The sequence below is a fragment of the Pinus tabuliformis genome, chromosome 7, assembly GCF_031772625.1.
Source record: "Pinus tabuliformis cultivar Carrire ecotype Pingquan chromosome 7, CPIR1, whole genome shotgun sequence".
Classification (NCBI taxonomy): Eukaryota; Viridiplantae; Streptophyta; class Pinopsida; order Pinales; family Pinaceae; genus Pinus; species Pinus tabuliformis.
Window position 1 is genome coordinate 1960197010 of NC_142293.1, and position 22952 is coordinate 1960219961.

Here is a 22952-nt window from a genome sequence, read left to right on the forward strand (position 1 = left end):
AAAAAGAACATTTACAGTTTATAAAGAAATACCTATTTTTGATTAAAAAAAACTTATTTTTGATTTAAAAATAATAATAATAATTATTATTATTATTTTTTATTAAACCTACATTTTTTATTTAAAAATAAAAAAATAAAAAATATATATTTAAATTGTTTTTTTAAACCATCCTTTTTTATTAAAAAAAAATTATATATACATATTTTTTTTATTATTATTTTTTATTTTTTTAAATACAAAACATTAAAAATATTTTAATTTTTTTTAAACAAATTTAATTTTTTAATTTAAAATTTAAAAAATTATTAAAAAAACAAAAATCTTAAAATTAATATTTTTTTAACGTGTTTTTTTTTATTAAAAGAAAAAAAATTACCGTGCCCTCTGCTCCCTGGCCGCCCGTGGTGGCGCGTCTATAGGCGGAGGGCCTACACGTAGGCCCCCCAGTCGGCCATTAACTTCTTCACGTCTTTGCAACATCAATTTAAAGCTCTCTGACACTGCCTTTATTTCAACATGCTACACTGGCCTTAAAATTCCAATTCATTAAATCCATTCATCAAAGTGTTCGAGAAACCTGGACTGAGGCCATGGAATTCTTGAGCTCAGCCCTTTGTCTTGCAATTGTAATGGCGTTGTTGATAGCTAACAGTAATGTTGCAGCATCAACAGTAGCTCCGCAACAGAATGAAACAAAAGCCATGTTAGCCTTGCGAGATACACTGAGCATAGATACCAACGAATGGCCAAACAGGATTCGACCCTGTGACTAGCCAAGAGTCACTTGTCGCGGCATTCACATTACAGTAATAAATCTTTCTGGTTTGTGGACTGAAAACCACACCATTCCGCCCACACTGGATCATGTAAGACAGCTGCCACGCTTGCGCCGGTTCAATGCCTCAGGGTTTCCTTTACGCACGATTCCAGCCAAAATCGGCCTTCTCGGGGCTTTAGAGGCCCTGGACTTGTTGGAATTTCTGATAATTCTAAACAAAATTGAAAAAACAGAACAATACTCTGTTTTAACACAGCGGAAATAAAAATCGTTTGCAGAATACGGTGTAACAGCAACGCGGTTTCGTCAGTTGTTGTTTGCAGTGTATCAGCAACGGTGTTTCAGCAATGCTGAAACTCGTGTTTTAGCAACACTCTGTTTTGACGTCAAGACTATTTTCTACTTACGGTGTATCAGCAACACACAAAAAAAACTTCTATTTAAAAAAAATAAACCAACTGATACAAATTCGTCTTCCTCACATAGAGGGATTTTCACAAAAGATTATGCTGAAGAGCATCTTCCTCTTGACAGAGGGATTACAATAGGAACGCTTCAGTTCCACAAACCGATTTTTCACTATCTGAAAATTATAGTTTCAGCACTTCTGTGCGTTACAAAAAGGAACTCTCTATCATTCTTCTAACCTTAAAACATAACTGATGTTCATTACATTTATATGTTAATACATATTTGTCTTTAAACAATAAAATAATACAAATATCTTCTAAAGCTTATCTGCGTATTGAATGCAGCAAGTGGTGATGCCTTTTGAAGAAATGAAGTCCACTGTTGCAGGGGAATTTAATGCTGAAAATTTAATGCACATAAACGTGGAAAATATCAAGCACGACTTTGAGGCATCCAACAGTCTGGAATATCTACAGCAAATCAGATTTCTGTCCAGCTGTTTATGTTGCAGTTGGAATTAAATTCCAACACTCCCCCTTAATTTCAACTGCTGGGTTTTTTCTGCATACCCAGGCATTTCCTGAAATGATCAAAACTTTTCTTTCCCAATGGTTTTGTCAAGATGTCAGCTAGCTGATCCTCTGTTCTGCAGTGCTGCAAAACAATCTCACCATTGTTAACCAATTCATGTATGAAGTGAAATTTGGTGTCTATGTGCTTTGTCCTTTTATGAGAAACAGAGGTTTTAGACAATGCTATTGCTGAGCTATTGTCACAGTAAATGGTTGTGCCCTTTTCTTGTTCATGACAAAAATCTATGAGAACTCTTCTCAGCCACACTACTTGGCATGTTGCTGCTGTTGCTGCCACATACTCTGCCTCTGCTGTTGACAAAGACACAACTGGTTGCTTATTGGAAGCCCATGAGATGGCTCCCAATCCCATATGAAACACATATCTCGATGTGCTTTTCCTATCATCAACACTTCCAGCCCAATCACTGTCAGTGTAACTTGTCAACCTGAAACTTTCAGAAGAGGAGTATAAAATACCAAACCCCTTCGTTCCATTTACATACCTTAGAATCCTCTTGGCTGCCTGCCAATGAGTCTCTTTCGATCTTTCCATAAATCTGGAGATTAAACTCACAGCATGCATAATGTCCGACCTAGTTGCAGTCAAGTACATAAGGCTGTCAACTATGCTCTTGTACAATTTTCGATCAAAATTCTCACTGCTATCTTCTTTGGTCAATTTCAACCCCATTACAGTTGGAGTCACAGTTGCCTTGCTGTTCTGCATGTTGAATCTCTTCAAAACTGCTTCAACATATTTAACTTGAGAAATGAAAACACCATTTTCACTTTGGTCTACTTCAATTCCAAGAAAATATCTTAAGAAGCCCAAGTCAGTCATTTCAAATTCACTTTTCATGACTGCTTTAAAATCAGCAATGAGAGAAGCATCATTGCTAGTAAAAACCAAATCATCTACATATAAAACAACAATAAGAATCTTACCGTCATTCTCCTTTATGTAGAGTGTGGGTTCACCATCACACTTATCAAACCCATTCTCAATCAGATAAGCATCTATTCTGTTGTACCATGCTCTTGGAGCTTGCTTCAGCCCATAAAGAGCCTTCTTCAGTTTTCAGACTTTATGCTATTGGCCTTCAACTTCATAGCCTGGAAGTTGTTCAACATAAACCTCTTCTTTTAACACTCCATTCAGGAATGCAGATTTAACATCCATTTGATAAATCTTCCATTTGTGTTGTGCTGCAATAGACAACATTGTTCTGACTGTTTCCATCCTTGCTACTGGTGCAAAGGTTTCATCATAGTCTTTACCTTGTTGCTGCTTGTAGCCTTTCACAACAAGTCTTGTTTTGTGCCTGTCAATCTTGCCTTCAGCATTGCTTTTGGTCTTATAGACCCACTTAACTCCAATGGCATCTTTGCCTTCAGGGATGTCCACTAACTCCCATGTTTTACTCTTCTCAATTGCACCAATTTCTCCATTCATTGCTTCAATCCATTTATCTTCATTTACAACATCTTCAAAATGAACTGGGTCATCAACATGACAATACAAAGCGAATAATGAATTCAAACCAGTATTGTTACTTACCTCTCCTTGTTCATAAATCTCATTCATATTTCTGAATCTTGGTCGTCTTGGTGTGCTTGGAGTTCCATCCGAACTTGAGGGTATTTATGATCCCTGTGGTGTTCTTGGAGAAGCACTTCCTTGACTTCTCAAGGCTGTTCAAATTCCAGCTTGTGGTGTGGTTTGTTGTACTTGCTGTGGTGGAGGAGGAGCCACCAAGGAATGATTATTTGCTGTTGTCCCTTCCTATTCTTCTTCGCGAGACACAATTGTATTCACATTCACTTTCTTCTCTAAGCTTCCATCCCAAGCTTCATCTTCAATGAACTGCACATCTCTGCTTACTATTAATTTCTTGGTGGATGGATTATAGAGTTTGTATGCTTTTGAGTCATCACAATAGCCAATAAAGACACACTTTCATCCACTGCTCGATACAAGAAGTAGAGGGCCTTAGCATCCTCCTTCTTATAGTTCTTCAACAGCTCTTTCTCTGCCTGAGTTAAGCTATTAAACTCATTTTCATTTGTTGGTTCTTCAAAACCATCTTCAACAAATTCCCATAAATCTTCTGAGAAAAGCAAAGCTCTCATAACTATTGCCCAATAGTCATAATTTTTCCCATTAAGTAGTGGGAGCTGAGTATTAAAAATACCCATGCTAGTGTTGGTGCTGGCCATTCTTGCACTCTTCAAAAATACTTGACTGTGTATTAAAATAACTGATTGTCTTCAATAGTAACACAGAAAACTAGCTTGAGAAATACCTTTGAATCTTTCTTGACTGAGTCTTCACTCTGCTAGATAATTTGTTGCAGCAAGAAATCTTCCTTCAGCTTCTTTGACGCCTTCAAAGAGCCTGGACAAGCTCTGATACCAGGTTGGAATTTCTGATAATTCTAAACAAAACTGAAAAAAAAGAACAATACTCTGTTTTAACACAGCGGAAATAAAAATCGTTTGTGGAATATGGTGTAACAGCGACGCGGTTTCGTCAGTTGCTATTTGCAGTGTATCAGTAACGGTGTTTCAGCAACACTCTTTTTTGACGTCAAGACTATTTTCTTCTTACGGTGTATCAGCAACACACAAAAAAAACTTCTATTTACAAACAGTAAACCAACTGATACAAATTCGTCTTCCTCACATAGAGGGATTTTCACAAAAGATTATGCTGAAGAGAATCTTCCTCTTGACAGAGGGATTACAACAGGAATGCTTCAGTTCCACAAACTGATTTTTCACTATCTGAAAATTACAGTTTCAACACTGTTGTGCGTTACAAAAAGGAACTCTCTATCATTCTTCTAACCTTAAAACAGAACTGCTGTTCATTACATTTATATGTTAAAACATATTTGTCTTTAAACAATAAAATAATAAAAATATCTTCTAAAGCTTATCTACGTATTGAATGCAGCAAGCGGTGATGCCTTTTGAAGAAATGAAGTCGGTTGTTGCAGGGGAATTTAATGCTGAAAATTTAATGCACATAAATGTGGAAAATATCAAGCACGACTTTGAGGCATCCAACAGTCTGGAATATCTATAGCAAATCAGATTTCTGTCCAGCTGTTTATGTTGCGGTTGGAATTAAATTCCAACAGGACTTGCACAACTCGACATCGGGAGGTCGAATCCCGCAGATGTTGGGCAATATTGCAAACCTTCATAGTCTCAGGTTATCGTGAAATAATCTTTCGAGCCGAATACCTAGCGAGCTGGGAAAGCTGGTTAAGATCATGTTCTCAGATTTATCTCACAACAATCTCATTGGCCGGTTTCCAGAATTGATATTAAATTTTTCACGTCTGGTTAGCTTGAATTTGCTGGGAAACAGCTTCTCCGGCCAAATTCCATCTAGTATCGGTAAGTTGTCCACTCTACAACATTTTTCTGTCGGGAGCAATCTTTTAGAAGGTGAAATACTGTCTGTTCTCTCGTCTCTGACCAACATAACTCATCTTGACCTTTCCCGAAATAGTATCTCGGGTTCTCTAGATCCTAAAATCAGTAGACTGAGTAACCTCGTGTATCTGAATTTAGAGCGGAACAACCTCAGTGGTTCAATTCCCACTGAGATTTCAAATTGCACAAGGCTTCGCATTCTGAAGTTAGATCACAATTTCATGAATCGAGAGATTCCTCGTTCCATCGGGCGTCTGAAGGATCTGCCGACGATGTTTCTTTCTTTCAATGGATTTTCTGGAAATCTGCCTCCAAAGTTGACGAGTTTAATGAATTTGAAGATAGTGAACTTGGCATTCAATGGATTCTACGGGCCTCTGCTGACTAGTATACAGAATATGAAGTCTATGTTGCTTTTCGATGTTACAAGCAATTTCTTGAATGGTTATGTTCCGAGTACGTTGATACCCAAAGTGAAAATCTCAAGGAATTGTTTTCACTTTGTTCGGGAACAACACATGGAAAGATCCTGTGTAATCTTCTACAGAGAGACTGATATGCTGAGGAGTCCCTCTCGTCATAATAATAATATAGTAAGCACAATGAATGAGAAGAAAGGGGTAAAAATTTTGCAGCCATTATTGGTGGTTCATTGGGAGGAGTACTCCTTTTTCTTGTATTGGGAGTAGCAGTCCTCTGCATTCAAAGACACCAAACAAGAAATTCAAAGACAAATGAGTTAGGAGAAAGTACACGGCAAATTGGAGGAGGATTGACCGACATGAGCAGGCTTGGTGAAAACTTTTCATATGCCCAGTTGCTTGAAGCAACCAACAAATTGGATCATACTAACATGATCAGGGATGGTCATTCGGGTGACTTTTACAAAGGCGTGCTCATGCAGAGTGGTGCAGCTCAGGTGGTGGTGAAGAGAATTGACTTGAATAGAGTGAAGAAGGATTTCTATGTTCGGGAGCTTGAGGTCTTCGACAAGGCATCACATTCAGGACTGGTTCCTCTGCTAGGGCACTGCTTGGAAATGAAAGATGAGAAGTTTCTCGTGTACAAGTATATGCCTAATGGCGATCTTAAATCCGTTATGCTCAAGAAAACTGGTCCAAATAATGCTAAGGATTTGCTTTTCAATCCTCTGGATTGGATAGCCAGGCTCAAGATTGCCACAGGAATTGCAGAAGCTCTAGCTTATCTGCATCACGAGTGTTCTCCTCTAGTCATACACTGGTATTTATCCTTTCTCCTATGTTGTCTTAAGTTAAATTTGACTTTATCATCCTCCAATGAAATCTAATAACTGGTATGTAGCTATATTTACATTTAACATTCATGTCTTCCTAGGTTCGCAATTTTTTTTTAAATTATAGAACATATAAAAGTATCTTTAAGGAGTAGGGAGACCTAGTAGAATCTATGGCACTGAGTAGAAAGTCACCAGAGAGTTTGTGCAGAAAAGTTCTGCAACTTGGATATCAATACACATGTTTTGAACTTGTAAAACATCATTCATTGACTACTTGTTCAGAGTGCATAATCAATAAACTATGTGAAGTACGAAATCTTAATGTTTTATGAACTTTTTATACCTTGTTGTTATAGAATACATCGCATGCATTTCATCTTGGACTTATCCTTGCTTGCAAAGCAATAATAGATGCTTATCATGATTTATGTTTTTCATTTTCCCTGTTTTCACTGTTAGATGAGAAGAGTTGAGCATCAATTGATAGATTATGTCTCTTTTATTGATGAATCTTAGCCTGTAGACATACCGATGCATATCTATTTGTGGGTGTGTATGACACCAAGTTTAAACAAATACACGCACCTGTGACAATTGATTACAGGGAAACTATTTTGCAATTCTAATTGCATGTGCTGCACAATTGAATTTCATTATTATTACTTTGGTGATGGATGGTTTGTACATTTTTGCTAAAAACAAGTTAGAAATGAAATCAGAAAAGATTGATGGACATTCTCTGATCAATATGTTTATTTAGGTAGATGAAAGTAGATCAAGTTCTTTCCTGCTTGATGATCTTGGACTGTAATCAATTGTATTGAGTTCTTGCCTTGATATGTCACGAGTGTACAAAGGCTAAAAACAATGTCAGGCCAGACAGTGCAGAGAATAGATCGAAGCTAAAACATATAGTTTATAACAATATTCTTAACAAAAATATATTGTTCGAATCTGACAGAAACTGAGTGCATTCTGCCGCTATTTATCAGGGACATTAAGGCAAACATCATCTTACTGGATGATAAATTCGAAGTAAGGCTTAGCAGCTTAAGTTCCGCAGGTAGTCAAGATGGAGACTCTCAACCGGGTTTAGTTGCACGGCTCTTGGCCATTTCCCAGTATGTATCCCATGGCCTTTTGGTATAACATATTCAAAATTTTAATGTGCACTAATTGCTTTGTCAAATTTGTTCAAACAATGTAGCTATGGCTCGGCATCCCCTGTACCCCAAACCCCAAACATGATCTTTTATCCATCTCCAATCATTGCTTGATTTGTCTACAATCTTTAACTGACTTCACTTTCTATTTATGAAGAATTCAAGATGTATAAGCTCTATTGTTTCCATAATATGGGTTTGTAATCACAGAGTACACAAATTTCATTGTGTTGTAGATATAGGAATTAGGGTTTTAATAGTCATATAATGTTGTTGAGGTGCACAAATGCAGTTCATGGGACCAAGGAGACTCAGGTTCATCACCCACTACATGTGCACATGATGTTTATTGTTTTGGCAAAGTCTTGATGGAGATCATTTCGGGGAACATTACCACCATTGAATGCAATGACATGAGAGCTGGGGAGTGTTCGTGGCTAGACCATGCCTTGCCCCTGATCGACATTCATGACAAGGATAATCTTCCTTGGATCTTTGATCCTTATCTCATTGTAGATGAGGACCTGCTAGAGGAAGTCTGGGTTGTGGCTGTAATAGCCAAGGCTTGTGTCAATCCTCGACCATCCAAGAGGCCAACCATGCGCCATGTCCGAAAAGCTCTAGAAAACCCCCACGAGGTTGTCCCTATGGATATGCTAAATGACAACGCTGCATTGAGAACATCATCACATAGCTCATGGAATGAGGCTTTTGGCAGTTGGAGAAGTTCCAATGCATCCCAGCAGCAGCAATATCCAGGGATAATTCCAGGAACTTTGAGGGAAGAGTACCTGTCTAGTGGCAATTCCAAGGGCAGAAGCTGTAGAAGAACACGCAAGCCCCTCCGCCCACAGCCACGCCACCATGGGCGGCCAGGGAGCGGAGGGCACGGTAAATTTTTATTTTTTTTAATAAAAAAAAACACATTAAAAAAAAATATTAATTTTAAAATTTTTGTTTTTTTAATATTTTAAATTAAAAAATTAAATTTGTTTAAAAAAAATTAAAATATTTTTAATGTTTTGTATTTAAAAAAAAATTGTTTAAAAAAAAAATTATAATTTTTTTTTAATAAAAAAAAAAGATTGTTTAAAAAAAAATTAATTTTAATTTTTTTTAATAAAAAATGTAGGTTTAATAAAAAATAATTAATTTTTTTAATAAAAAATACCCACTTTTAATTATTATTTTTTTCTTTTAAGTAGTTTGTTTTTAATTTCCTTTTCCCCCGGTTTTTGCTAATGTTTTTTTTTTTCTCTATTCTTTTATGGTTTGAGAGATAATTTTTTTTTTTTAACGTTTTTTATTTTTTTTTAACAATTTTTATTTTTCATTTTTGTCTTTTATATATATTTTTATATTTGTTTTTTTAAGTACTTAACATTTGTTTCTTTAGGTCCGATAGACCATTATTTTATTTTTATTTTTATTTTTTTTCTTTTGTCAATTTTTTTTTTTTTATGGTTTACAAGATAATTTTTTTTTTTTTTTACTATTTATCTGTTTATAATTTTTATTTTTTCTAGTTTTTTAATTCTTACCATTAATTTTGTTTTTTTTTTTTACATTTTTATCATTGATTTTTTTTTTTCGTTTTTTATTTTTATTTTATGTTTTGTTTTTAGTATATATTTTAATTTATGTTTGTTATTTCTTTTAACTTTTTTTTTTGGTTTGTGTGTTTTTATTGTTTTAATTTTTTTATTTTTTATTTTTATTTTATGTTTTCATTATTTTTTTAAATTTAATGTTTTTCGGGGTCATGATAAGATATTTTACGCCATTATTTTGAAATGTTGAAATTTTACTTTTGAAAAAAAAAAGTGTTCTCCCAGCATTAACACGTTTATTTTTGAGGGTGTTTTTTGGATAATTTTTGCGCAAAAAAGTTGGTTTTCACCGCCATTTTTAAAACATGTTGAAAATTTACCCAAGAAAAAAAAGTGTTATTCCAGCATCAACAATTTTCATTTTTCGCACTATTTTTTATGTTTTTTCGGGGTTTTTTTTGCCAGAGTTCCCATTTTGAGTTTATAGTTCCCGTTTCAAAGTTTACATTGTTGTAAATAAAGTAAAGGAGTTTTCACACAACTGAAACAATCTTAAATGCTGGAATGAAATGATATGTTCATCTTCAAATGGATGGATAACAGTCTAACAAGTGGGCCCTTGCAGAGATCTGTTTTCCTTTTGATCTTCCTTCTACACAAACAACCTGCTCTTACACTATTGCAATCTGCTTGCACTAGTGCAGGTAGAGTGTCTTTGTGTAAAAGTATATATGACCTTCCTTGCTAAAGATTTATGTCTTAGTGAAGGTGCTTTAAGCTTTAGGGCATAAAGCACTCTGTTTCTGTGCCAAGAGACCAGCTTTTGCACCAAGACAGAGTTTCTTCACCCAGTTTCCAAATTACTTTCGAAGGGACTGGAAGATGTGCTGAAAAAGAATTGCAACTGCAAATGAAATCCTGAAGTAAATTATTTGTGGAAAAAAATGCTTTAATTAATTAAATCCTACAAAGGAAGTAAACTTCATGAAATGAAAGCAACTCAAAGGAATCAAGGGAGTAGTCTAAGTGATTTGCATGTGTCAACTAACTTTGGTAATCCACTAGAAGTGTTTCTGTTCTTTGTTCATAAGACATGCAAGTATAACATATTTATGATAAATTCATGCAATTGTTCTCAGATCTTCTGGAGTTATACTTTTAATGCTAAAGACAATTACTGAAGTTAACAGTTCATTTTCTTGCAAAATAACTCGAAAGAATATGAAGGAAAGTAATTCAATGTTTGCGGAAAAATGGAGTTAACCAAAGTGTAGGCAGCCACATGCACTGGTGCAGGAAAGAGCTTCCTGCACAATCCAAGCAAAAGTGAATTGAGACAAGGATTGAGAGTAAAGAAAATGTGAGAAAGGAATTTCATAAACGAAATAAACTCAGCTAACTCCCAAAGCCACAGATCTGTTTCACACTTTAACTACAAAAGAGATTTAAATCAGAATTTCAGAAATAAATATTAGAACTGTCACACCACGCAACTGCAAAAGGAAATATTCACACTATCTTTCTGAATAACGAAAGTACAAGGGGTAAACAAGCTAGGTTGGTTGGGCCCTAGCCAACCAGCTCGTTTCCCGTCTAAGAAACGAAAAGGCTCAGCACTCAAATATGCATCAAAGATAAATTAAACACTATGTATGAAAATCATGGCAGATTTCTTGTATAATTACTCGATTCAAAAAATGTGCATAACAATGAAAGTCCAGCCCCAGAGCTGAGGCGATACCCAGATTACATGAAAATGAAATTACAGTCGATGGTTCACTAGCTAGTCCTACCTATGATCTATATCTTATACATCCTTTCAGCCTTAGCCGTTTTCCACTAATTACAAACATTTTCTTATTTAGGCCTTTCAGCCGAACAGACTAACAACCGAAATTACAAAATTGACCAACAGTTATAATGGAACATGTATCTCGCTTGGCTGTAGACTAAATTTGGAAAATATTCCCTGATTGCGTGCCACTGGTATCCTTCTTCAATTCATCAACAACTAAACTTGGAATCAAGGATCAAAACCCGTCCTCGTGGAAAGATTTGGCTCACAGAAATCTCGGACAGTCCTCGTGGCGGTGCAGGAATCTACCTGCACTAGTCATACTTACTCATAATTAATACTAAGTTTATCAATTACTTCTAGGAAATTAACATAAGTTACAAGAGGTACGTAATAGGCATGAAATCCATATAAAAATGATTAATAAAGCACTTTAATAAATCTTAATGTAAAATACGAAGCATGTGCAGGAATAGGTAGTTATCTTGGACTAGTGCAGGAAAGAGAGGTTTATGTTGAGATAAAATAGAGGTTAAAATGGGGTAGAAAATAGGGCAATTTGGGACACCAACACCATGTAGTTTTTTTATCTAGCCCGGAAGCTGAGTCGATGGCTGGTGGCTTTGCACCCTAGGAGAAAGGCCCGAACACAAGGAGTAAGAGTCATCGCATATGTTTTTTAGTTGTTGTCTGCTTGCATGGTCCTTAGTTGCAATTCAGGTGGTGGTTGGTGTTTAAGCGTTGCCTAGCAGTTTTGGGGGCACTCACCTCTAGGTACGCTTGGTTTTTTGTGTGTGTTAAATTTGGGGATCTCTTCCAATGGCAGTTTTAGTAGTGTGCCTCCCTTGCAATGGTAGGTAGAGGTGGTGAAGCGGTGCAGTTATTGATGGGTTAAAGAAGGGTGGTGATGTTGTGTTGGCATTGGGGACACGACCATACGCATGTGGGGGATCATGAGACCCACATGCAGGAGTACTCGTGATGGCAAAGGAAACCTCCACTTTGGTGGAGCCGTCTCCTTGGGGGCATGGCCAATAAGTTTTAGCTGTTGGGGTCGAGGGAGGTCATGAAGCAGTGCGAAGGGTGTAGGCTGTGGCAAGGGTCATGGTTCTAGTCGTTGTTCGAGTAGCCAACCACCAAGAGCCACAACTTAGAAGGTATCTTTCCAGTTTATATGAGAGAAGTCGGAAGAGCAGGACTGGACTCAACGTGAAGAGCATGAAGCACTAGTTGTTGCTCTCCATCATTTGCAATACTTTTAGGCTCATCTCTGCAAGGGAGTGGTCATTGTGTGGCATGGAAAAACTCTTCTTTTATAGAAAATGGACAAGTTGGAAGCATGGATGGCGCATATAGAGCAATATTTCAAATATACTTATTGCCCTCATCCCCCTCTTGGTGTAGGTCTAGACAATGCGACGTCCGTTATATCTGATGAGTAGGCATGGTTTTTAGGGTTCTGTTAATTTTGCGAGTATTTTGGAGTTATTGACCTACAAGACTATGAACAATCAATCTCTGCTTATTTTATCTTGTAAGTATTATCAGATAGCTAGCATCAACAAATCCGGTCTGAGTAAGACCTACATACTCTTAAAAAAATTGTGAATATTTTCATTTTCATACTTATAATTAAATTCATCACTAATTTTTTTTATTACACGTTATAATTATAACTTATTTTTTATTATTATTAATACATACTTTTGAAACTGTCTCGTTTATATCTTTATAACCCAAACTTTAATATTCTCTTTTCTTCTAAGTTCATTATATAAGTTCCTTAATATAGGGTACTTGTCCCTTAATCCTGTAAGAAAATCATATGTTTTTTAACATAAGGTTGTGGTTGAAGTTTTATCGAACACTTTAGTGTATTGAATACTTCCAGCACATTTGTTGAGTCCATTATAAGAAACAAAGCTTCATTTAAAAATTTAGGAAATCAATTACATATTTATATCCATTTAATATTAATTTGTAAATAACTATGTTATATTATGTTTTTATTAAATGAAATTATTTCATGCTCGGTATATCTTTGCTTCAAAATTAAAGTAAAAAAAACAAAAAAAAAAAAAAAACATTATAAATTAGTATGAAAGTAAATTATGCGAGAAGTATGTTTTTCATTTTAATGATAATGATAAATATCTACTAAAATTTATAAGATTTTAAGAAGGTGAGAGATTAAATGGAATTTTTTACATTTTATTTTTATGTTCAAAAATAGTAAGGGAAGAGTTTTAAGATGGACGTAGTTTTGCTAATTTAAAGGTCAAGAAAGTTGATAGTGTGACAAATATTTTGAAAATTAGTTTAAATGTGAGTATAAGATGGACAATTTAATGTAAAGCGCTTTTCATCTTCCACCCTCTTGGTATCTAAAACGTAAGAGACTCTTTAATCCCATGGTGTTTTGAGAATTGATCGATACTAAGCTTCACTATGAAACTCATGATTTTTAAACTAATTGTTTACTTAGGAATGTTCATTTTCTTCTAAAACGCTAGTGCAGATAAATATGATCTCTTAATCTCCACAAATATTTACTACATCCACATAAACTTCTCAACTTATAAAAATATGAAATATTTGTTATTTTCATTTAGAAAATAATTTTTTCAGAATACTATAAATTATTAAATATAATTATATAAATAAAAATAAAAAATTTCCCCTTTAATCTAAAAATAATAATTTTGAATAAGTATAGACAAAAAAGGCACATATAGGGTAAAATTTAAATTATTATAATTATGAACAACTTTAGAGAAATATATATATTTATTTATTTAAATTATTAAAGGATTAAACGAAAACAATGTATTATTACTCTTACCACTATTTTTTTTGGGTTAAAGATGTTATCCGTTCTCATTCGTTGTTTTGATTTTAATATAATTAATTTTATATATTTTTATTTTAGTATGTTTCTAACAAATATTTATTATATTTGGGCTTGTTAGGCTATGACGTATTTAATGTTTCATTGATTTGTTATTAATTTTTTTTATTAAAAATTTTAAAATCTATCTAAATATTATTAAATAAAATTTATTAGTTTGAAATAAAATTTATTTCTATTTATCTCAAATATGATTGGTTAAAATGTCTTCCCTCTTATCATGTAATGATGACAAGAATTGACTTTTGTTTACTCTCTAATTAATTGTTATATACTATATCACTAATTACTATGTACAATAAATATAAATAATTTGAAAATTAACATTATATATTAATTATTATGTACCATAAACACAAATGCTTTGTAATTAAATTCAAAAATTCCATTTTCTCATTGGTGTAAAGTGTTGAATAGACAATTTTTATGGGTTTTGTATTTTAATTTACAAAAAAATAATTTGAAAAATATAATTTGAAAAAAAATATAAAAATAACATATGTACAATTTGTACAACTCTCATTATATCAATCTATACTCTAATGACATGACATGTGTACTATAATATGAACGTTATATAAAAAAATTGTCTATCATCCAATATTAAATAAATAATTATTAACTTGTTATCATTCTCTTCAATGTCAATTATATGTATTCATATAACTCATTTTACAATTATTATTTGGAGTACATACAACACATTTTGACATTAAAATATTTTATTAAACTATGTGGCAGGGAACGCTAACTATGCGATCTTGTTAATATCGCTAATATCAGAGCTAGAACTAATGCCCACTAACTAGTTAATCTCAGTGGATCAGCTAATAAAAATTATGCAACTGGCTGCGATAAACAACCCATGGATCCATCACTATGATTGCATTGGAAGAAAAAGAATGGAGTTGTCTAACTAGGCAGAGGAATTGCCTAGACAGCCAAAAGTGGTCGGAATCTCGGCAAAAAAATTTCAAAAAATCTTGTAGACGCAGTGTTTGAATCTTGTTTTTGATAGTGGAAATGGATTCAACACCATCAAAAACATCTGGGATAGCTAAAATTTTGAATTTTAACAACTAGAACTTAGATTTACAAAAATCCTCGCTGGATTTTCTCTAAATATGACCGGACTTTCCATAACTTTCCGAGAAACTCCTCCACCTCGTTAGACTACACGAGAAAAACTGCCCGAAAGAGTCATCCCTCATTCTATTTCAAGTATTAAAATTTAGTTTATCTTTTAAATAAAATAAATAAGAAATTATGAAATATACCATTCGTAAAAAGATATAATGAAAATAGTTTTTATTAGATATAATTAATAAAAATAAAATAAAATTATATATTTAATTGAAGTTGGATAACAAATTATAGTGCCTGATGATAAATTTATTTAATATATAATTTTAAAATATCTAATTATTATTATTATTTTTTTAATTAAAGTAAATTAACAAATTATATTAATAATAATAATCAAACATTTTAAATTATCGAATTATTATTAATATGATCTCGAATATTATTATTATTATATTTTTAATTAAAGTAAATTAACAAATTTTATCATAATAAAATAATTTTAATATCAATACAAGTAAAACCAATACAATAATTTAAACATGATTTTAGAAATACAAATATAATTATATATTTTAAATTTTTTAAACACGCTTACCATCCTTGGTTATCCTATGGGAAATTTACTATCGGTTATGTAATGAAAATCACAACAAGAGATGTTTCCTATAACATTGGGAATGCTATTTCATTAAATGATTCTAGCTAGCGGTAAAGCTGTTCCTAATATGGACGTATATGCTCAGATTTTGAAATTAGCGAATCAAAAAGCGGAGGAATACGAGGAAGCAGTGCTATCAGACTTATTCCTTCGAGTGTATTGAGTAGTATTTATAAAAATATATATTATCTATTTTTTTTAGTATCAATATAAGTAAAATCAATACATTTAAACTTAATTTTAGAAATACAAAGTTTATGAATCTTTGTTAAGCCATACATACTCTATCTTTTCTGGTTTTGAACTAGTAACTTTTTAGGAGGAAACACATGCGCTTAACCATTAAGCCCACTCATACTATATACATACATATAATCTAATTTATAGATAAAATAATATGTTTTGATAGTATTTATTCTGTTAAATTTTAATCAAAATTAAATAAAGATTTTTAAAAAATTTAAGTTTAATTTGTTTAATCTATAAAAATTGAGTATCCTAAAATATTTTCAAAATTATAAATTATATTTCATAATATAAATGAAAAATGATTATATCTATAAATTAAATTACACCTATATATAATAATATATTTATATATTCCATTTTAAATTATTTTAATATTTTTTTAATAGTAATAAATTTTTTTGAAAAAATGATAACTTATATAAATTAGTTACTATCACCGAATACAACAATTAATAGATTTGTTACAACATAAATTCAATAAAGTACTCGACTTAAAATTCTTTGACAAAAAAAATCCAGTGTTTTTAATACATTGTAATAACTTGTTTTTAGTACATTGGAATAACTTCTTTATTTAGTAGTAAAATTTATTATGTAGAAGTTTTAGTTTATATATGTGATATTGTTTTTTTTTTTGACAATAACGGATATTTTTATTTAGGGCGGCAAACTAGTTGCCGCATGTTCTTACATTACAGCAATGATAGAGATAGATTCTCGTGGATAGCTGTTTGGAATTGTTGTCAAAGAAACCGGAAGACAAATCATCGAGAAAGGTTCGCCTCACTTTAAGGATATTACCAGGCAGACAAGTGATCGGGTTCAATGGGTTGTTCACTTCGCCTACTTTGACAGGAGAATGTCCCTCAAAGCTGAGAGAGGTGCTGAAGGGCAATGGGCGAAGCATCGCACAAGGGCCAGAAGACTTCCCTAGGCATTTCATGTTTGTGGCGACCTCCTTCGTGCAGTACATAGGAGCAATGATGCAATTGATTGGTGGAAAGTAGTGATTATCCGCTTCTACTTTGGAGATGTTGCTGCTGTAAAGGAGAAGCTCCAACGCAGGGCCCAATTTTTGCATCGCACAGATATACAAGTCGAGATTGCAGCCTTTCGGAGATGAGAAACTTTGATAATGATGTTAATGGGCTTCAAATTTGAGAGCAGAGTAAAAGTCAATACTGGAACTGAGTTGGCATCTTGAAGGTCCTTTGTGGATGCTTGAAACATAGGGCGCCGATAGGAAACAGAGGCCATTGAAAGGAAGACTAACAGGAGATGAGAACAGGCCTCAGACCACAGTTTTAAATAGTTTGATAATACAATGAGGTGAGATCCCGAAGAGCAGGGTACTGAGGAGTAGAATGATAGCCCTAGGATCAATTAGGAAAGGAAGTCTGATCAGCAGGAACATTAAGGAATGGAACAGGAAGATTCAATCGAATTGACCACCAGAGATCTCCGTTTACAGAGGGAGCCAAGATTGGCCTCCATATCAGCTTGAGAGTTGAGATTCCTTAATATGTGGAAGAAGGAGATTTTACTGAACTTGGGCAATAAGAGCCAGATTTTTTTTATAATAGTGGCTAAATGAACCTGATGGGGGGTCTTATGAGAGGTCAACGCCTGGATGATAAGTCTGGAATCTCCAAAGACAGAGAGAGAGAGGATATTTCTATTAATCGCCAGATTCAGCCCCTGCCACAGTGTGAGAGCCTCCGCTCTATTATTGGATTCGATACACAGACCCCAATGGAACCACAATTCCGATGAACCTCCAGGACGCAGAAGAACCCCACCACTGCTAGCAACCCTAGGGTTTCCTTTAGAGGCCCCATCGAAGAATAAACAGTGATCATCCAAGGCCGATCTCCACTTGATAAACTCCAGTTACTCCAGCCTAATCTCCCACTTGGCATGGGCAAATGCAAGAGGAATGGACCTTTCCTTCAAATTCGGAACCAGTTCTTTAAGCCATTGCTCCTCCTCTTTGACCAGACTCATTTCATTCCTTGAGGAAGTATTGGCTTCCAAGGCCTCGCCCAACAAAGCTTTGATTTTAGAAATAACTCTTGTAGAAGTGCAGCTTTCTCCTCTGAAAATTCTAGTATTCCTCTCCAACCGTAGCTTCCAGCAGATGAATTTAGGGATCCACATCCAGCTTGTTTTAAGAAGACTTTTTTTTTAAGGCAAAAGGGAGATAAACTGGACCAAGTTCGGAGCAGAGAAGGAATGTTGCCTGGGAGGTCAAGTTTAGCTGGACCTAACATCAGTACTCCCCTCTAGACTACCAGAGCAAAGGGGCAAAGCAACGGTAGATGATTGGCAGTTTCTTCATCAGACAAGCAAAGGGGGCACCTGGAAGGCCCTTCCATCCCTCTTCTACACAAATTATCTCTGGTAAGAATGCTTTGGTGCGCTACAACCCAACAGAAGAAGTCAATTTTGGGGATTGAGGGGAAATCCCATATAAATTTCCATTGAGCTGGGTTAGGAGGAGCATATGGAACAACCATCATTCTTTTATAACCTTCGGAAGTAGTGTAAGAGCCTGAAAGGGAGCCCCAGCCTCTTTTTTCCTTAGAAGTGGCCTTTGAGGGATATTTGCCTTGAAGCAGATCTAACAGTAATGAGGCTTCCCCCTGCAACATAAGGGGAACCTCCCCCAGATTCCAACAATCCCAGAGTCTACCGGGATCATCCTTCCAGTTAGATATATCCCACAGAGTGTACAAATTGCAGGACTGAAGCCAAGCTTTAATATTTGCTAGACCTTCCACTTGAATCAAAGTTTGATCACCCAGAATCGTGTCTTCCCAGATTTTGATTTTTCTCCCATTACTAGGGATCCAATAGAGATAATAGCTGAATTGCTCCATAGCAGAATTGCAAAGATTGAAGACTGGAGATCCTTTTAAAGATCTTGGGGGCTTATCCAAGCATCTCAAGCGTTGCCCTTGGAAATATTTCTTCCAAATGACTCTTTTACTCCAGCTAGAGTTTCTAGAGACTAAATTCCACAGGATCTTGGATCCCAAAGCAAGGTTTTGAGTAGCCAAGTTACGCAGGCGGAAGCCTCCTTCCAGAAGAGGTCTCTTGAGAGTCTCCCAATTCACTAAGTGGAGCCTTCTTTCGTTGTTGTTCCCACCTTCCCACAGAAATCTTCTCAACAGACTGTCCATTTTACTGAGAAAGGTTTTGGGGGCAAGGAGAATGGAGTGTTGATATAGAGGCATACTTATAAGGACCGATTTCATAAGGATGACTTTCCCTGCATTATTCAGCCAAGAGGCTTCCCAAGCTTGGATTCTGATCTTTAGCTTGTCGAGCAGTGGCAGCCAATGAGCAACTTTAGGCTTGGATTTGAAGATTGGGATCCCAAGATATTTAAATGACTCCCAATTTCGAATTCCGTCCATTTCTAAGAGCCTTGCAATATTTGACAGCTCCTTGATCGAACAGTTCCAACCATAGATAAAGCATTTTCAATAGTTAATCTTGCTGCCCGAGAACAACCTGTAAATGTCCAGCTCCTTCTTGAAGGATCTGGCAGAGTTTATGCTGGCTCCTCCAAGCAGAAAGGTGTCATCGGCGAACTGGGTATGATTAATGTCTTTCACCTTGTGAGTCATTCTGAGGCTAGGAAGGGTTTGAATCTACTGGTTATGATCGAGTTGGAAACTGAGCACCGAGGCCTGAACAACATAGAGGAGTGGAGACAAAGGACATCATTGTCTAAGGCCCCTAGAGGCTTGGAAGAAGTCAGTAGAGCGGCCATTGACCAGTGGCGCGATCCATGGCGAGGCAATACAGGCATTCACCCAATTTATGAAGGCTGGTGAGAAGCCTAACTTCTTCATCACAATGAACAAAAATTCATGTCTCACCCTATCAAATGCGTTAGCCAGATCGAGCTTAATCACCATTCCTTTCTTGTTTCTTTGGCAGCTAGAGTGAACTACTTCTTGCACCAGCACAATTTTGTCCAATATCTTTCTTCCTTTTATGAAGCCGTTTTGATTTTCAGGGATGATGGCTGGCAATATATTCTTAAGCATGTTGGCAATTATTTTGGAGACCAGCTTGTAACTGGAATTGCACAAGGAAATGGGCCTAAATCTGCTGAATTCAGAGGCGCCTTTCTCTTTTGGGATCAAGGCGAGAAAGGTCGAATTGATGCCACCGCCCAGCTTTGCACAATTCTGGGACTTTCTGACCATTCTCAATAGAACTTTTTTGATTGTTGACCAGCAAGTCAAGAGAAACCTGACAGAGAACCCATCAGGTCCTGGGGCTTTATTAGGCTCCATGCAATCGAGAACTTTCTTAAGCTCGTCCATACTGATCGGAGCAGTCAACATAGCATTATCCGATTCCTGAACGCACTTGGGAATTAAGTCAATCGGGTAGGCATGAGGATCAATAGGGGGTTCTTCAGGAGCCGAATAAAGATCTTTGAAGAAGGAGTAAGCAGCTCTCTTAATGCCATCGAAATCCTTAACCACAGTGTTTTGGTAATGTATCTCAGAAACTGATTTGAAATGCTTTCGAGCTTCGGCTTGCTTATGAAAGAAGCTGGTGTTTTTATCTCCGGACTGTAACCATAGATTCCTAGACTTCTGTCTCCAGAATTCTTCCTCCTCCCTGCTAGATCTGTGAACCTCTTTTTGCAGCTCGACTTCTTTTTGGAGAAGACTTTGTGTTACAGGACTGTGCTCCATAGCTAATTGATGAGCAGCAAGACTATTAAGAGATTCTTTTCTTTTGGTAGAAGGGGTTTTCAATCTTTTAGCCCACTCTTTAAGACTTCTTTTTAGGCCCCTGATTTTCTCTTCCCACACAAAGAATGGAGAACCATGGACAGGACTATTCCAGGCTTTAGAAACCACCTCTTGGAATCCTTCTTGCTAAATCCACAGAGGACTGAAACGAAAAGGGATGGGGCCTAGATTACCATCCAGGGAAAGCTCGAGGAGGATGGGCTTATGATGAGAAGTGAGATTTGGTAGAATTTTAGAAGTGGCCATAAGACCGCATGTCAGGAAAGAAGAGTGGACAAGGAATCTGTCCAAACGGGCAACAATGTGATTGGGGGCTAATCTTTTGTTGGACCAGGTGTATTTCCCTAAAGAAGGTTTAATATCCTCCAGATCCCAGCCCAGCATAATATCTTCAACCCATTCTCTGGCAGGGTCCCTGACAATGGAGCCTCCCTTTTTCTCATCAACAGCAAGGGTGACATTCAGGTCACCTGCAATAATGATATTTCCTGGATTTTTCTCTGAAAGAAAGGATTGAAGCGAGTTCCAACAAATTTTTTTCTCGCCTGGAAATACCGGAGCATAAAGATTAAACATACTTACTTGTTGACCAGAATCTTTGTGGAGGAGCTGAGTGAAAAGCCAATGGGGGCTACTTTTTTCTTGAATAAGATCATATATGGTGCTGTTCCAAAAGGTGGCTATTCCACCAGAAGCGCCTCTAGCACTTACCGCTCTTCCATGACCTTTTTGCCAAAAAACTTTACTAGATTGGAGGAGAAGAAGATCCTCCAGCTTTGTCTCCTGGATGAGGAGGATTTCAGGCGAATATATTCTCACTATGTCTTTCAAGGCTTCCTCTTTCAACCTGCTACCTAAACCTCTGCAATTCCAGGAGACGTATTTCATTATTTACTGACTTGGGGGATTGAGGCTCCTTTTGGAGCCCTGTTACTCTTGCACCCAGATCTGGTATTCATCATTCCTTTGAGGGTTTTTTGGGAACCTTGGAGGACATCTAGATAAGTTTTTTCCTCTCTCTGTTTCTTCTTGGATTTCCGACCCCTAGTCGTCTTGATAGGAGTGACTTGCGAATTGTCAGTTTCAGAATCTCTCTCTTCTGATTCTCCCTCAGAATCGGAGGCGAGACTGATGTGCTCTTCGTTGCCTTCGTTTCCCCTCTGACCATCATCAACTGGTGGAACAGTTGATTCGACTTCAGTTTCTTTCACTTGCTTCAACTTATTTTCTGTATCCTCTTGGGTCTCCATGACATCCACCTTTTCTCCTGAGGAGGAGCCATCTTTAGAAGCAGCAGTGGCCTTTGTATTAGTTTGTGGCTTCCCCAATGGAATGGAGTTATTCTGCCCCGGGGGCTTTGGAACAACCTTTCCCTTTTTAATTTCTTTCCATCCTTCTTCTTCAACCTTGTTCCCTGTTGGAGCTTTTGGGCAGTTTCGCTGGAAGTGTCCATGCTCATGACAGGTTCGGCATTTGAAAGGCAACTGCTCGTAGTCCAGCTTCTGGTAATGCTGCCATTCTCCAACTGTAAGTTTGACTGCTTCTGGCAGACCGGCTTCCAGATCGACTTCCACGCAGATTCTAGCGCAGATATATTGGCCCTTGTGATCAACTTTGTCAATGAAACGACCCAGCCCATTACCAATCTTCTGCAGGGATTGATAGCTCCAACAGTGTATCGGGAGGTTAGGGAGGCGAACCCAGACCGGCGCCTCCTTAGGGACATCGACAGAGGGATCGAAATCGGGGCTCCATTTGTTAAGATACAATCCCTGATTTCCCATAAAATACGGCCCATTTCTGAACACCAGATCACGATCTTCTTTGGAGGTAAATTCAAAAATGAAATAGCCTCTTCCCACAGCATAACAAATCACGTTATTTTTCAGCTGAGGTCTCCAGTTTCGCTGAATCCAATCGTCCGTGGTTTTTGTGGAAGGCCAGCGGCCCATAAACTACCCTACCAAGCCTCTGTCAGCCAGAGCAAGAGCGATTTTAATCGATTGTTCCTCTAGAAGTGCAATCTCTAGTATTTCTTCGAGCTTTTTTATGAATTTCGACACTTCAGAGATCTGGCGTTTCTTCCCTTTCTGCGTTAATAGGCTACGGAATGCGTCTACAGAAGATGATGGTGGGGTGGGAGAGGACTCCCCACCCCCAGGACCGCTCATGGCAGCGACAAAGCTCGACGTCGGCTGCAGACCTAATCACAACGCCGCAGAGTAGAGCAAAGCGCGCGCGATCAAAAATTATATATGTGATATTGTTAATAGTAACTAATATTTCAGTATAT

The 22952-nt window shown here is 36.2% G+C and overlaps 1 protein-coding gene across 1 annotated transcript; it reads left to right on the forward strand.

Annotated features, from left to right (window-relative positions):
* The first annotated feature begins 5045 nt into the window (after positions 1–5045).
* Positions 5046–20107, forward strand: LOC149256302 (uncharacterized). Its single transcript, XM_089455303.1, has 7 exons — positions 5046–5667; positions 5826–6453; positions 7462–7590; positions 7925–8523; positions 15674–15759; positions 19325–19716; positions 19906–20107. The coding sequence occupies exons 1-7, from the start codon at positions 5046–5048 to the stop codon at positions 20105–20107; spliced, it is 2658 nt and encodes an 885-aa protein (XP_089311429.1).
* The last annotated feature ends 2845 nt before the right edge of the window (positions 20108–22952 follow it).